This window comes from Microtus ochrogaster, chromosome 7, assembly GCF_000317375.1.
Source record: "Microtus ochrogaster isolate Prairie Vole_2 chromosome 7, MicOch1.0, whole genome shotgun sequence".
Lineage (NCBI taxonomy): Eukaryota > Metazoa > Chordata > Mammalia > Rodentia > Cricetidae > Microtus > Microtus ochrogaster.
The window spans coordinates 49539245-49552931 of record NC_022014.1 but is presented as its reverse complement, the minus strand read 5'-3'; the positions used below and the strand labels follow the sequence as shown (position 1 = coordinate 49552931).

General features: G+C 44.5%; 1 protein-coding gene across 1 annotated transcript; it reads left to right on the top strand.

Annotated features, from left to right (window-relative positions):
- The first annotated feature begins 6584 nt into the window (after positions 1 to 6584).
- LOC101987756 (olfactory receptor 2M4-like) lies at positions 6585 to 7523 on the top strand. The gene has a single exon (XM_005350182.1). It carries the CDS (start codon positions 6585 to 6587, stop codon positions 7521 to 7523), a length of 939 nt encoding a protein of 312 aa, XP_005350239.1.
- Positions 7524 to 13687: the final 6164 nt, after the last annotated feature.

Here is a 13687-nt window from a genome sequence, read left to right as displayed (position 1 = left end):
AGAGAGAGAGAGAGAGAGAGAGAGAGAGAGAGAGAGAGAGAGAGAGAGAGAGAGTTTTAAACTAATAGAAGAAGGAAGATGAGTGGGACATCGCAGTGATGAGCCACAGCACAGAGTTGGCATCAGGGTTAGAGAGAATTTACACAAGCACAGTAATAGAAACAACGGGAGTTTAAATTAAAGCTATTTGGGGAGTGGGTGGAGAGATGGCTGAGTGGATCTGAACTCCAGTCCTCGTGATTGGACAGCAAGAGCCCTTAAATGCAGAGCTGTCTCTCTGGCCCCAAGATTTCCAGTAACAACAACAATAATGATAATTTAGTAATAAGCTAGGAAGCTAAATAGTATTTAAAAAGCCACTAAATGGCCAAATCTTGACTGTAGTAATACTTTTTCATCAGAACTGCCAACCTTCACATAAGGACATGGAGACTTATTATTAATTATGAGTTCAGCCTTGAGCTTAGGCTTATCTCAACTAGCTCTTGTAGCTTAAATTAACCCATTTATATTAATCTACATCTGCCATGTGACATGACCTCTCTTCCATCTTACACCTCCTGTTTCCTCCTGTGTCTGGCTGGTGACTCCGCCTTTCTTCCTCCCAGAGTTCTCTCTCTGCCTGGAAGTCCCACCCACATCTCCTGCCTAGCTATTGGCAATTCAGTTTTTTATTACACCAATCACAGCAATACATCTTCACACAGTGTACAAATATCCCACAACACTTGACAAATAACCTGACAGGTCTCCCAATTCAACCCCCTGCTTCTGAGTTAGGATTGAGTACGAAAGCCTAGATATATATCCTAACTAACTGAATAACTACCATCTCACAGCAGCCAGCCTGGCCCTAGCCTCTGCACGCCAACAGCCCACAATCAGAACACCAGATCTTACTTTGTTCTCTTTCCCTCCCTCCCTCCCTTTCTCTGTAGCCCCTGCTGGTCTGAAACTTGCTCTGTAGGACAGGATGTTGTTAAACTCAGAGAACCACTTGCTTCTGCTTTCCAAGTGCTGGGATTAAAGGCGTGCATCACCAAACCCAGTTATTTCTCCCTATGTCTGAAAGCTTTCTCATGCCTCCATCTGCCAATCAAAACTCAGGTGACAATAACTGGCTCCCTTGCTATAGACAACTCTGGGTAAACAGCTATTGGTTTTCTTTTATTGGTCTTCATTTCTTTTTTTTAATTTATTTATTTATTAAAGATTTCTGTCTCTTCCCCGCCACCGCCTCCCATCTCGCCCCCCCCCAGCCCGAAAAGCAATCAGGGTTCCCTGTCCTGTGGGAAGTCCAAGGAACCCCCACCTCCATCCAGGTCTAGCAAGTTGAGCATCCAAACTGCCTAGGCTCCCACAAAGCCAGTGCGTGCAGTAGGATCAGAAACCCATTGCCATTGTTCTTGAGTTCTCAGTAGTCATTGTCCGCTATGTTCAGAGAGTCCAGTTTTATCCCAGGCTTTTCCAGACCCAGGCCAGCTGGCCTTGGTGAGTTCCCGAAAGAACATCCCCATTGTCTCAGTGTGTGGGTGCACCCCTCGCGGTCCTGAGTTCCTTGCTCGTGCTCTCTCTCCTTCTGATCCTGATTTGGACCTTGAGATTTCAGTCCGGTGTTCCAATGTGGGTCTCTGTCTCCTTTCATCGCTTGATGAAGGTTAATATTCAGGAGGGTGCCTATATGTTTTTCTTTGGGTTCTCCTTATTTAGCTTCTCTAGGACCACTAATTATAGGCTCAATGTCCTTTGTTTATGGCTAGAAACCAAATATGAGTGAGTACATCCCATGTTCCTCATTTTGGGTCTGGCTTACCTCACTCAGGATAGTGTTTTCTATTTCCATCCATTTGTATGCAAAATTCAAGTAGTCCTTGTTTTTTACTGCTGAGTAGTACTCTAATATGTATATATTCCATACTTTCTTCATCCATTCTTCCATTGAAGGGCATCTAGGTTGTTTCCAGGTTCTGGCTACTACAAACAATACTGCTATGAACATTGTAGAGCATGTACTTTTGTTGTATGATAAGGCCTCTCTTGGGTATATTCCCAAGAGTGGTATTGCTGGGTCCAGGGGTAAGTTGATCCCGAATTTCCTGAGAAACCGCCACACTGCTTTCCAAAGTGGTTGCACGAGTTTGCATTCCCACCAGCAATGGATGAGTATACCCCTTTCTCCACAACCTCTCCAACAAAGGCTATCATTGGTGTTTTTTATTTTAGCCATTCTGACAGGTGTAAGATGGTACACAATTTCTTTTCACAATGCTGGATAATTATCTGTCTAGTGAGTGCTTAGCCAGCAAATGGTGTATAAAAGTATGGGTTGTGATTTGAAGTCAAGGGCCACTGTATACCTGGCCTGGTCATCCATTAACAAAACTCCCAGAGTACAGGCAGACATTCTTTCTGACACTCTTTGCTTAGGCTGGGACAAGGTAAAGATGGCTCTTGGGGAAGAATAGGTATGACAATATTCCATGGGGGATCTTCCTATGTAATTTAATGGGAGTCTAGGGTATTTTTCAGGGTTAGGGCTATGGGGAGTGAACTTTGTCCTGGAGTCAATTCATTATTTGGGTTTCCTTTTTGGAGTGCAGTACATGTCTATTCCCTGGTCTCATTAATAGCTGGGTCTGGTGTCCCAAGACAGCCTTGTATAAAGCTGGGACATGAGCTCGTTAGCTGTTTTGAAAGAAACGGAAGACAACCTTGAGGGGTTAGTTCTATAAATCTGTGTCCGGAGCTTTGGGGTTGGGGGGGGGGCAAAGAGCATATCAAAGTCCTCCCAAACCAACACTTGCTCACACATTACCCCACAGCCTGGATTTGCAGAGTGAAGTAGAAGGTGAACTGTGGGGAGTTACTGTGGTGGGTACTGAGGAGAGGAGGGGGTGTCTGAGAGATGAAGGACTAACGGTGGTCAGGAACTGGGAAGAACTGTTCTGGCTTTAACCCTCTCTTCGGGTTCTCTAGAGAAAGTTGGGCTGCACGTAGAGAGACCTGGGTGCGTTGGCTGGCAAAGGTAGTGGACGGCAGGAAGATGGCAGTCTTAATTTTCTAGGGTGAAGTTGTCTTTATTCACCTGCTCTTAGGCTCTGGACTGAGTTCTAAGGTCAACAAGTAGATCCATCGAGTCCAGATTGCGTTTTGGGCTTCCTTTAAGGGCACATGTCTACCGCTTGCTGTGTCTTAGATCACCCTTCATCATTTTCCATGATCTTCTGCCTCTACCCAGCTTTCCCACTACTATCCAAATGAGAATAGTTATGGACCCAGATTGCTCTAAGCCAATGTGTATAGACCTTTTTCTTTCCCTGTAACCCACTTGAGGAGCTGAAAAACAGTTAACAGCCAAGCCCCATCCAGATCCAGCAAATAAGAATCCCAGGAGGAGAAACCAGCAAATATACTTTTTAATTTGTGTTTGGTTTTGTTTCGTTTGTTATTAGAGACCAGGTCACATGCCCTTGGCATTGGCTGTCCTGGAGCTCTCTGCATTCCTCCTGGCTCAGCCTCCTGAATGCCAAGATTATAGATGTGCGCCACCATGCCTGGCAGGTTTAAAACATGCACCAAAGTGTCCCATAGACACAGCTGGACTAAGAACCCCAAACATCTTCCTCGCTCACAAGTGCAAAACTGTCTCTGCTTAAAAAACGGAAGATGTTTATTTGTTCCTTCGAATTAAGCCTGGTTAGCTAGCACATGGCAGCTGCAGTTACCACACAAAACCAAACAAAAGTTCCTGTTTCTGCTCAGCAAAACCCTCATTTCAACTCTGTGCAGCGTTCTTTGCCTGGCTTTGATACCTTTAAGTTTATATTAAGGATTCTCTCTCCCCCTCTCCCTCACTCTCCGCCCCTCCCTCTCTGTGCCTATGAGTATATCTGAGAGTGTCTTGCTCTTTAGTCCAGGTAGACCTCAAGCTGGTGATCTTATAGGCATGTGCTATCATATCTGGTTAGGTTTAGTTAACATATTTAGTTGTATATATTCTTTGAGGTATAGTACGATGCTGTATGCACACATTACAGGATGCTTAAATCAAGCCAACACACATACACTCTGCCTTACACCCTTATTTCTTTCTGGTGAGAACCTGTATGTATTGCCACTGTAAGCACTGAACTCACGGCTGCTGTGAACTGTGAAGTATCACATTGATCTATGCTCACTGTGCTGTGTAGTAGATGACAAAACATGGTTTCTCCTCTGCGCTGCAGTTTTGTGCCCTCTATTCTGATAGATGCTGATAGAACTTATCAACAGAACCAATATGTACACCTCTTCCGTCACCATTTAGAAAGTGAGTATTGGCCCAGTTCTTGCTTTTAAATGGGAGTGAATGTGACAGAATAGTCACTGGTTCTAAGCAGTCTAGTCCAGTTAGATCAAGCACCAAATAAGGCGAATTATATTTGACCACGACACACACAGACATGTGCCCAGGATCTGCTCTCATGTTTTTCAAAAGTCCAAGTATTGGGATAAGACAGTGGTTGGCTTACACCCAGAGAGTCATGTCTGAGGTTCTGAGGCTCCCATGATGCCTTTGAGATTGGCATTTATCTTTGTTCAGCACCTGCCTCTTTTGAGGAAAAAAACAAAACCTCTCCCCACCCAGAAAAAAGAAAAGGAAAACCTCTCAACAAAGACAGAAGAAAAAGACACACATGTTTATTACTGAATAAACCATAAGCCAGATGTGATGCTCCCATGGGGGTATGAATGATATGAACAGAAAGAAGGGAAACTCAAGGTTTTGTATGCACAAACCCTTGTAATCAGGTATGCCACGTCCTTACACAGCTCCATGAATGAAGCTAGCTGGGGCAACAGGGGAATAAAGACAGACAGACAGACAGACAGACAGACAGACAGACAGACATGCAAAACAGCTTGGATTTTGCTCTCTGGTAGAGAAGCTTCAGCACTCTGGAGTCTCCTTGTGTTTATTTTATATGGTTGATAGTGAAGTGAGGCTATTGTATAAGCTGATCAAGGAGATGGGGCTTTGAGATACAGATAAACAAGGAGGCTGGGCTATTATACAGCCTAACAAAGAGGCAGGTTTACCTGTCCTGATAGGTGCAGTCTCGGCAGGGGAACAGTCTTCAGACTGTGAATGTCTGAGGGGCAGAAAGCTATGATGAACATTTTCTGTGCACACTGGCAATATTCACACTTGGACTAGGAGGGGAGGCTTTGCCATTTCCCTGAACCTAGCCCATGGAAGACTTTGCTGTTTTCCATGAGTTTAAGACACTGGAGTCCTTGATGTGACAGTGCCCATGCCAACAATGCACATTTACACAGGATGCCACCCACTCCCTACACAGATACATGCACTTTTTTTTTTCAGGCAAATGGACATGTTCTCAAAGAAGAGGAATTGACTGCACCGTTGTCACACACAATTTGCTTGCTGATTGAAGTGACAATCTGCTAGATAACTGGCTTTGTGTAAAGGAAAATTAAACCTCACATCTTCCTGAAAGGAAACAATTTTGTGTTCCTGAGTGAGGCGCCAGGCTCCAATCAGGTCCCCACTCTACCCTGACACTGAGGTAAGAGCACCGTTTTCCCTTCTTTTCTTCTTGTTCCTTTCTCCCCCTCCCCTCCCACTCTTTCCCAAGGAACACACTCAACTCAGGGTCTCAAACTTACTGAGCAAGGGCTCAACCACTGAGATACAATCCCAACCCCGTTTTCCCTTTTTTCTTTCTTACTTTTTGAAACAGGGTCTCACTATATAGCTCTGGCTGGCCTGGAACTCACTATGTAGAACATTCTGACTTTGAACACACAGAGATCTGCCTGCCTTTGCCTCCTGGGTACCAGGATTAAAGGCCTGCGCTACCACACTATAACAAAGTCGCTAAAAGAGATGCATCTCACAGAGCAGAAACTTACTTAGTTTCCTAAGGTAGGTGCTCCACGATAAGGAGGGGAGATGAGTCTCTGCCCTCTTAAATGAATGAACATGTCTGTGAATAATGTATATGTAGTGGTGCATGTGACAGGGCACGGGCTTGGAGGTCAGGGACAACTCTATGGGGTCAGTTCTCTCCTTTGACCTTTGTGTGGCTTCTGGGGCTCACACAGGTCTTACATAGCAAGCACCTTTACCTGTTGAACCACCCCACCAGCCATTTTCCATTATTCTTAACAAGGAGAATTTTGCTTTTTAATTGTATTGTCTTTATCCCTTCCATCCAAACTTCTTTATTCTTTTGTTCTTGGGTCATCCAATATTTCACTTCCCTGTCTTTTAAATCTATAGCCCCTTTCCTCAAATTGTTCCTCCCCACCTGCCATTTAGCTACCACTTATCTCTACTTGTGCTCCCCAATCCCCCTACCTGTTTCTCCATTCCATCTTCTCTCAGGAGAAATAAGGGTCCATTCAGGCTGGGTACACCTGAAAACAGCTGGGCAAGAAAAGAGATTTTTATTGCAGAAGGAAAGAGTAGGGTAGTGCCAAAGGTCCAATCTTTGCCCTTGGGGAGAAAAATATTTGTTTTGTTTTATGCTACTGAGGTGTCCAACAAAGTTTTTTTTGTCTGTTTGTCTCTCAGGGCCATGGCAGAGCAGCTCTGGAACCATTCCTCCCTGTCCAGCTTCATCCTTGCAGGCCTATTCGGGCACTCGCCTTATGGCTCCTTCTTCTTCTCCCTGGTACTTCTGGCCTTTGGAGCTGCTGTGGTTGGTAACATTCTCCTCCTGACACTCATCCAGGCTGATAGGCGCCTGCACACCCCTATGTACTTCTTCCTCAGTCAGCTCTCCATCATGGACTTGACAATGACATGCACAGTGGTACCCAAGATGGCAGCCAACTTCCTCTCAGGCAGGAAGTTCATCTCCCTGGCAGGCTGTGCCTCTCAGATCTTCCTCGTGGTCACGGTGGGAGGAGCTGAGTGCTTCCTCTTGGCTGTCATGGCCTATGACAGGTACATGGCAGTCTGCTATCCACTGAGGTACCCTGTGCTCATGAACTGGAAGGCTTGCACTTCCCTGGCCATGGCATCCTGGATGGGTGGAATGGCAGACAGTGTGATTGACGTGGGGATGGTCTTCAGCTTCCCTTACTGTGGATCTCTAGAGGTGGACCACTTCTTCTGTGAGGTCCCAGCCCTGCTGCGCCTCTCCTGTGCCGACACCTCACTTTTCGAGGACCTCATCTACGCATGCTGTGTGGTGATGTTACTGCTGCCTCTTGGGGTCATTGTGGCTTCCTATGCGCAGGTCCTCACAGCTGTGATCAGAATGCCCGCCACGGAGGGGAAACAGAAGGCTCTCACCACTTGCTCTTCCCACCTGGCTGTGGTGGGCCTCTACTACGGGGGAGCCATATTTAGCTACATGCAGCGGGCCTCAGCTAGGACACCAATGGGAGATAGAGCCACTTCCATCTTCTACACTATCCTCACCCCAATGTTCAACCCACTCATTTACAGCCTGAGGAACAGGGATGTAATCAGTGCCCTAAGGAAGATGCTCGGGAGGTGGGGCAGGTAGGCAAGCCACCCACACACACCTTACTGCTCGTTTCTTGTCTTATCTGTTCCTTCCTCCAGGATTCCCTGTCATTCCCATTTGCCCTCTATGCCTTTTGGGGACCTCTCTGGCTAGGTAGGATTAGGCTGGGAGCTGGGAGCGATCTGTGAATACGTAGAACACCTGCAAGGATGATGATCGAGTACCAGATGGCTCTTGTTAGCCTCACATGACTCTTCCTCCTATGGGAACCAGCATTTTTGAGGATTCAAAGCCGGTAGTGACTTTAAGAACTAGCAGATACCCTGATTATGTCCTTCGGAGGCTGGCAGACACAGCTTCTCTCTAGGCTACACAGTCATCTGGGGATGTGGCTCAGTTGGTAGAGTGCTCGCCTAGCAAGCATGCACAAAGCACTGGAAGTCTTGCCCAGCACATGAACCGGACATGTTAGCCAGTGTCTATAATCCTACCTCTTGGGAGGCAGAGGCAGGAAGACCAGAAATTCAAGGTTATTCTTAGCTACACATTGAGTTCCAAGACCAAGTCAGGAGCTGGCCCTGTTAAAAACAAACAGCAAACAAACACAAAAACCACAGTGAACCAAGATTGGAAACCTATTCACAACTCATCTGTGTATCAAAATTTGGTGCATAGAGCTTGGTTATGTAAGAATTGAGAAACTTTGGAACTTTGGGCAAAGTCACTCGTCTGTGGACTTTCCATTCTTCATCTGCGCAACCCTGGTTGTTGATAAAAACCCAAAGTTCCTTGGCATTCACTAAAAACTAATTACTTTCTGGTGAAACTCCATTTTTATGTGTTCATTACTAGGAAACACAGTTTTGCATCTTTCCCCAATCGTACCTATATTTTTTTTTCTATTAAAAGATGGAGTTTGAGCATGTTGCCTAGGCTGACCAGGGCTCAAGTGTTCTTTGAAGTCATCTGATACTGGACTTTTAACACAACAATAGAAACAAGACTAAGTCATACACTACAAACAAGACAGGCAAATGGTGTTGCAATACGATTGACTTCAAGTACAGCTAAAGAGAGAGCTCTGAGCCTCAGTCAGGATAAGGCTGCTGGTTGCTGAACAAACGGGAGCACTGGGCTTTTATTAACTTTGGGAGGCATAAGTTGAAATATGTAACAACTCCACTGGTCAGGGCCATGGTCTCAAAAGTTGGCCGTCTCTTGTGCAAGCTTTGTGACCTTGTACTTGGTGGGGTGATGAGCAAGGACTTTCCTCAGGAACTGCTGAAGGTCAGTTGACACCATTGTCTTGTGCAAACATCCAGCTGTATAGGGCTGGAAGAATTACAATGTTTATGTTGACAAGAAGCCTAAGGTCAAGGTGGAAGAAACCCAAGCCAGTTCCAGTGGACAATGGGCTAAGTTAATCATGCATTGCAATCCTGGACACATTTCTCAAATAGTCAGCATAGCTACATGAAGAGTTGAGCAGAGTCTGCTGAGAGGTTCTGAAGCAGCAAAGGACACAGACATGCTAAACGGACAGAGATGCCAAGCCTTGCATTCCAACTGAGCCATCGTATCAATATCAAAATGTTCAAGTGAAGAAACAGTGTTTTTAGCAAACACAGCCTCAAGTTTCTGCAGAGCGACCTTGATAATGGTTGTCATAACTCACATGTGAGAAGAGTTATCTATACTGAAGCTAGTGGGCAGCTGATGACATACCACCCAGTTGTTCTGTAAACACTCTGGCTTTCCAGATTAATCCAGTGTTTTATAGAAAAGCCAGGGAGCAAGCGCAGAACAGAGGCAGAGGAGAACATAGATCATGTTTTTAATGTGTGACATGTTCAGAACCCAGAGTTCATTTTATTGCCTAGCGGTGGTCCCTGTGGTAAGACTAAGATACTTACCTGATGGTGTAGTACCATGGTCTGTATTCTGTTAATTATATTTTAAATAAATGCTGATTGGCCAGTAGCCAGGCAGGAAGTAGAGGCGGGTCAAGGAGAACAGGAGAATTCTGAGAAGCCCATTCCTCTGGAGTCCTGACCCGACCACAGAAGAAACAAAATGTGACTGCCTCACTGAAAAAGGTACTGAGCCATGTGGCTAACACAGATAAGAATAATGGGCTAATATAAGTTATAAGAGTTAATAAGAAGCCTGAGCTAATGTGCCAATCAGTTTATAACTAATGTAGACCTCTGTGTGATTTCTTTGGGACTTAATGATTGTGGGAACCGGGTAGGACAGTAAACTCAGACAACAACCTGCCTTTGACCTTTTATTATCTATCTATCTATCTATCTATCTATCTATCTATCTATCTATCTATCTATCTACTTATCTATCTTTGTTGTGTTGGGAACTGGGTCTAGGCTTTCCACACAGTAGGTAAGGTCTCTACCATCAAGCTATTCTTCTAGCTGGGGCTTTGTATGTTAAGAATGGAATCTCGGTGTAGAAATGCTAAGAAAGCCATATGGTATTGATTAGTAGGTTGGCTTTCAGCTTTCTGGAGACACAGTTAACAAGTAAAACATGTCTATATTACTGTGCATGAAGAGCTGTTTGGCTTATATGCACATTTGGAAACAATTGCCATGGGATGTGGCACTCTCTCACAGTCAGAGTTCAAGCTATGGGGGATTCAAAGACTACAAATACCTCACCCTACACAATCAAGAGATTTGGGGGGCAGTGCTAGGGATTGAACCCCATGTTAAACACACCTTCTTCCATTAAGCTAATTCCTAGCTCCCAGAATGTCTATCACTGAAACCAAAGGTGAAAGAGAAATGATGAGATTGCTGCAGACAGGAAGTAGCATTTCTTTTTGGGTTTGTTGCTGTTGTTGTTGTTGTTGAAGGTTCTTTGTATTATTTTGCTTTATTTGAGATGGTGCCTGGTACTGCCCTGGCTGGCCTCAGACTCTCTACACAGTCAAGAATGACTTTAAGCTCTTTCTGTCTCGCCTATGTGCTTGGATTATAGGTGTAGACCTATGGACCACCATGCACAGACACAGGAGTTGACTTCTGAAAAGATAGAGTATCCGTGAAGACAAATATTCAGGAGGGACTTAGGAAGTGCACTTCGAGTGTTTTGCCTTTGAGACTGTTGTCTCATCCCACTTTTCAGACTGGGCCGGGCGATGGTGGCGCACGCCTTTAATCCCAGCACTCGGGAGGCAGAGGCAGGTGGATCTCTGTGTGTTCGAGACCAGCCTAGTCTACAGAGCTAGTGCCAGGACAGGCTCCAAAGCCACAGAGAAACCCTGTCTCGAAAAAAACCAAAAAAAAACAAAACAAAACAAAACAGACTGGTCTAGCCTTGACCTTATTTATGACCATCCTACTCTCCTGTCTCAGCACTCCCACCCCGAATTACTGAGATTACAGATATGCATCACCAAACCCAAGTCAAAAGATAATCTTTTTTTTTTTCAGAAACAGTTCCTCTAGGGAATCTTTAATATACGTTTTCAATAAGGACCTTCTTTAAACACATTGGACCAAAAGAAAATATCTGCTTCATTCTTCCAGCACACTAGACTTCATAGTACGACAGGTAGCATGTGGGGAAGGAAACATGGTCCAGCCCTTAGGGAGTACAGAGTCTGGGCCAGGATCCAGAGTGTTCCAGCTAGAAAAGGCCGCTGAAAATGAATTCTAGAGTGGAAAGACAGACAGAGAATGAGAGCTTCCTGGCCAGAGAGAACAGGGTCTCGTAATCCAGTGTGAGAAGTTAAAGCTCCGAACAAGAAGAGAAAATATTTGCCCTGGGGTTGTTTGTTGCTTGTGTTTGGGAGCTAGGGACCCACTAGGCTGGCCCCAATCTCATTGTCTGCCCTCATGCTGGGGTTACAGATGCGTACCAACATGCCCAGCTGGTCTGTTTTAGTAAGTCCATCCAGGCTGCTGTGAGGGCCCACAGGGAAGTCCCTGCAGTAATCTGGGTTAGAGTTTATAGTTTGGTTCTGGGTAGAAAAGAAAGTGACCAGAAGTTAACAGGTTCTGGATACATTTTAAAGTTTAAATTAAAAGGCTTTTCTACCTTATTGTCAGAGGAAACAATCGAGACAGAGTAGCATTAGCTTAGAATGCTTATGATGGAATAGGGCGATCTGTATTTTTGTTGTTGTTGTTGTTGTTTTGTTTTTTAAGACAGGATTTTTTTGGGTAGCTCTGCTTGTTCTGGAACTCACTCTGTAGATTAGGCTGGCCGCGAAATCAGAGATCCTCAGCCTCTGCCTCCCGAGTGCTGGGATTAAAAGTGCACCACCACTGCCTGACTGTTTGCTTTTTACTGTGATGCTGAGCATCAAACCCAGAGCACATGCTAGGCAAGGCTCTACCACTGAGCTAAGACAAGTGCTCTGCCACTGAGCTACATCTCCTGCCCAAGGAGGAAGCCTTTGCTCATCAAGTGGTAGTCATTCAACAGCTGAATCCCGAAAGTGGGCTGTAGCCATCCCTACCCCACTGTGAGTCAACCCATGAGAGACCCTGTCTGGAAATGTTTGTGAAGAGCAGTATTTCCCTGAATGACTACAGCACTAATATTTCTCTCAGAAAATCAGCATTCACCTAAGATTTTAAAAATAGGTTGGGCTCTTAATCATCTTCCTTTGACCTGATGTCGCATCTCATCCTTGAATATGTAAATGTCATCACTTGGTTCATCTTGCAGATTATCATTGCAAAGATACTTTTCCCTTTCTTTTTTTTCCCCCCTTAAGGAAGCTCAAGGACAATTTTATTAGAGGCTTTTGCAAACTGGGACAGATGAGATTAAAATTCTGGCAGCCACAAGGAGGAGATGAAGAAAAGTCATGCCTTTTAAGTTAGGCATGGAGTACAAATAGAGACCGCTTTTTGAGAAAAGAAAAAGCACTCCCAAGAAGGGAAGGATGCTCCAAGAAGGGAAGGATGCTCCAAGAAGGGAAGGATGCTCCAAGAAGGGAAGGATGCTCCAAGAAGGGAAGGATGCTAAGGAGCCCTGAAGCCCTTCCCCTTACTTTTAGGAAGTATGCAAGATTGCTACTGAAAACTGTGGAAACTTCTTGCTTTCCAGCAGACTTTGCCCAGTGATTTTAGCACCCATTACTCCTTTTGTCTATACTAATTATTTCCATGATGTAAAGCGAATTGCTTTTTCATTCCACACTCTTTATCATTATCTTTTAGATAGATTTTATTAGATTATTTTTTAAAGGTTCCCCTTTGAAAAAACAGAAAAAGAAAAACAAATTAAAGTGCTGGCATGGACTTAATGCATCTGGATTTTAGTTGATAGCTAATGCTGCATTATTTATTTTTTTAATTTTGGAGATTATAATAAAATTACAATATTTTTCTCTTCCTCCCCCCAAGTCCTCCCCACATACTGTAACTCCCTACTTACTTTCAAATTCATGACCTTTTAAAAAAATTGTTATTAGATGTGTACATGTATATGTGTATACATATTTATTCCTAAATATAGCTTGTTCAGTCTGTATATTGTTGGCAATATGTATGGGTTTTTTTTTTTTTTTGAGTAACACTGCATTCTTGCCATCCTAGCCCTTCTCTTGCTGTGCTGGGGAACTAATGTGCTGCCCCAGGGAAATTGTCCCTGGAGCTGAAGATGTGCCATTGTCCCTCAAGTTAGGCAAGCACCCTGACCTCTACCCCAGCCCCATCAGTGCCATTATGGATTTCCATATTAATAATGCCACACGGAAGGCCAGGGAAGTCACTACAGACTGTAATATGTGTTTTGCTTTTTTTTAAAAAAAAATTATTTACTTATTCTAACTGACAAGCAAAAAATGTGTATGTTTGTGGTGGACATGGTTGTCATAAATGTGTGCGTGCTGGATTGGCTAAAGCAAACCAACTGACATCTAGACTACCTCACCTACCCTTTTATGGTGAGAACTCTTAACATTTTCTCTGGTTTTAAATTATGCACTCCACAGTTACTAATCACAGTTCCCATTTGCCCAGCAGATCTGAACTAGGCTGCTTCCTATCAGCTTCTGCTGATGTTGGGAGCCAATTTCCTCCTAAAATCATTGCAGGAACCATCACCCTGGGGAGTCTACAGAGAACCCCACACCCATAATTGTGTTAGGAATCGTTCTATTGACAGAGCCTACCCCACACCCAAATTGGCTGTTGGAGAGCTATCTGTTAGCGGAACCCACCCCACAT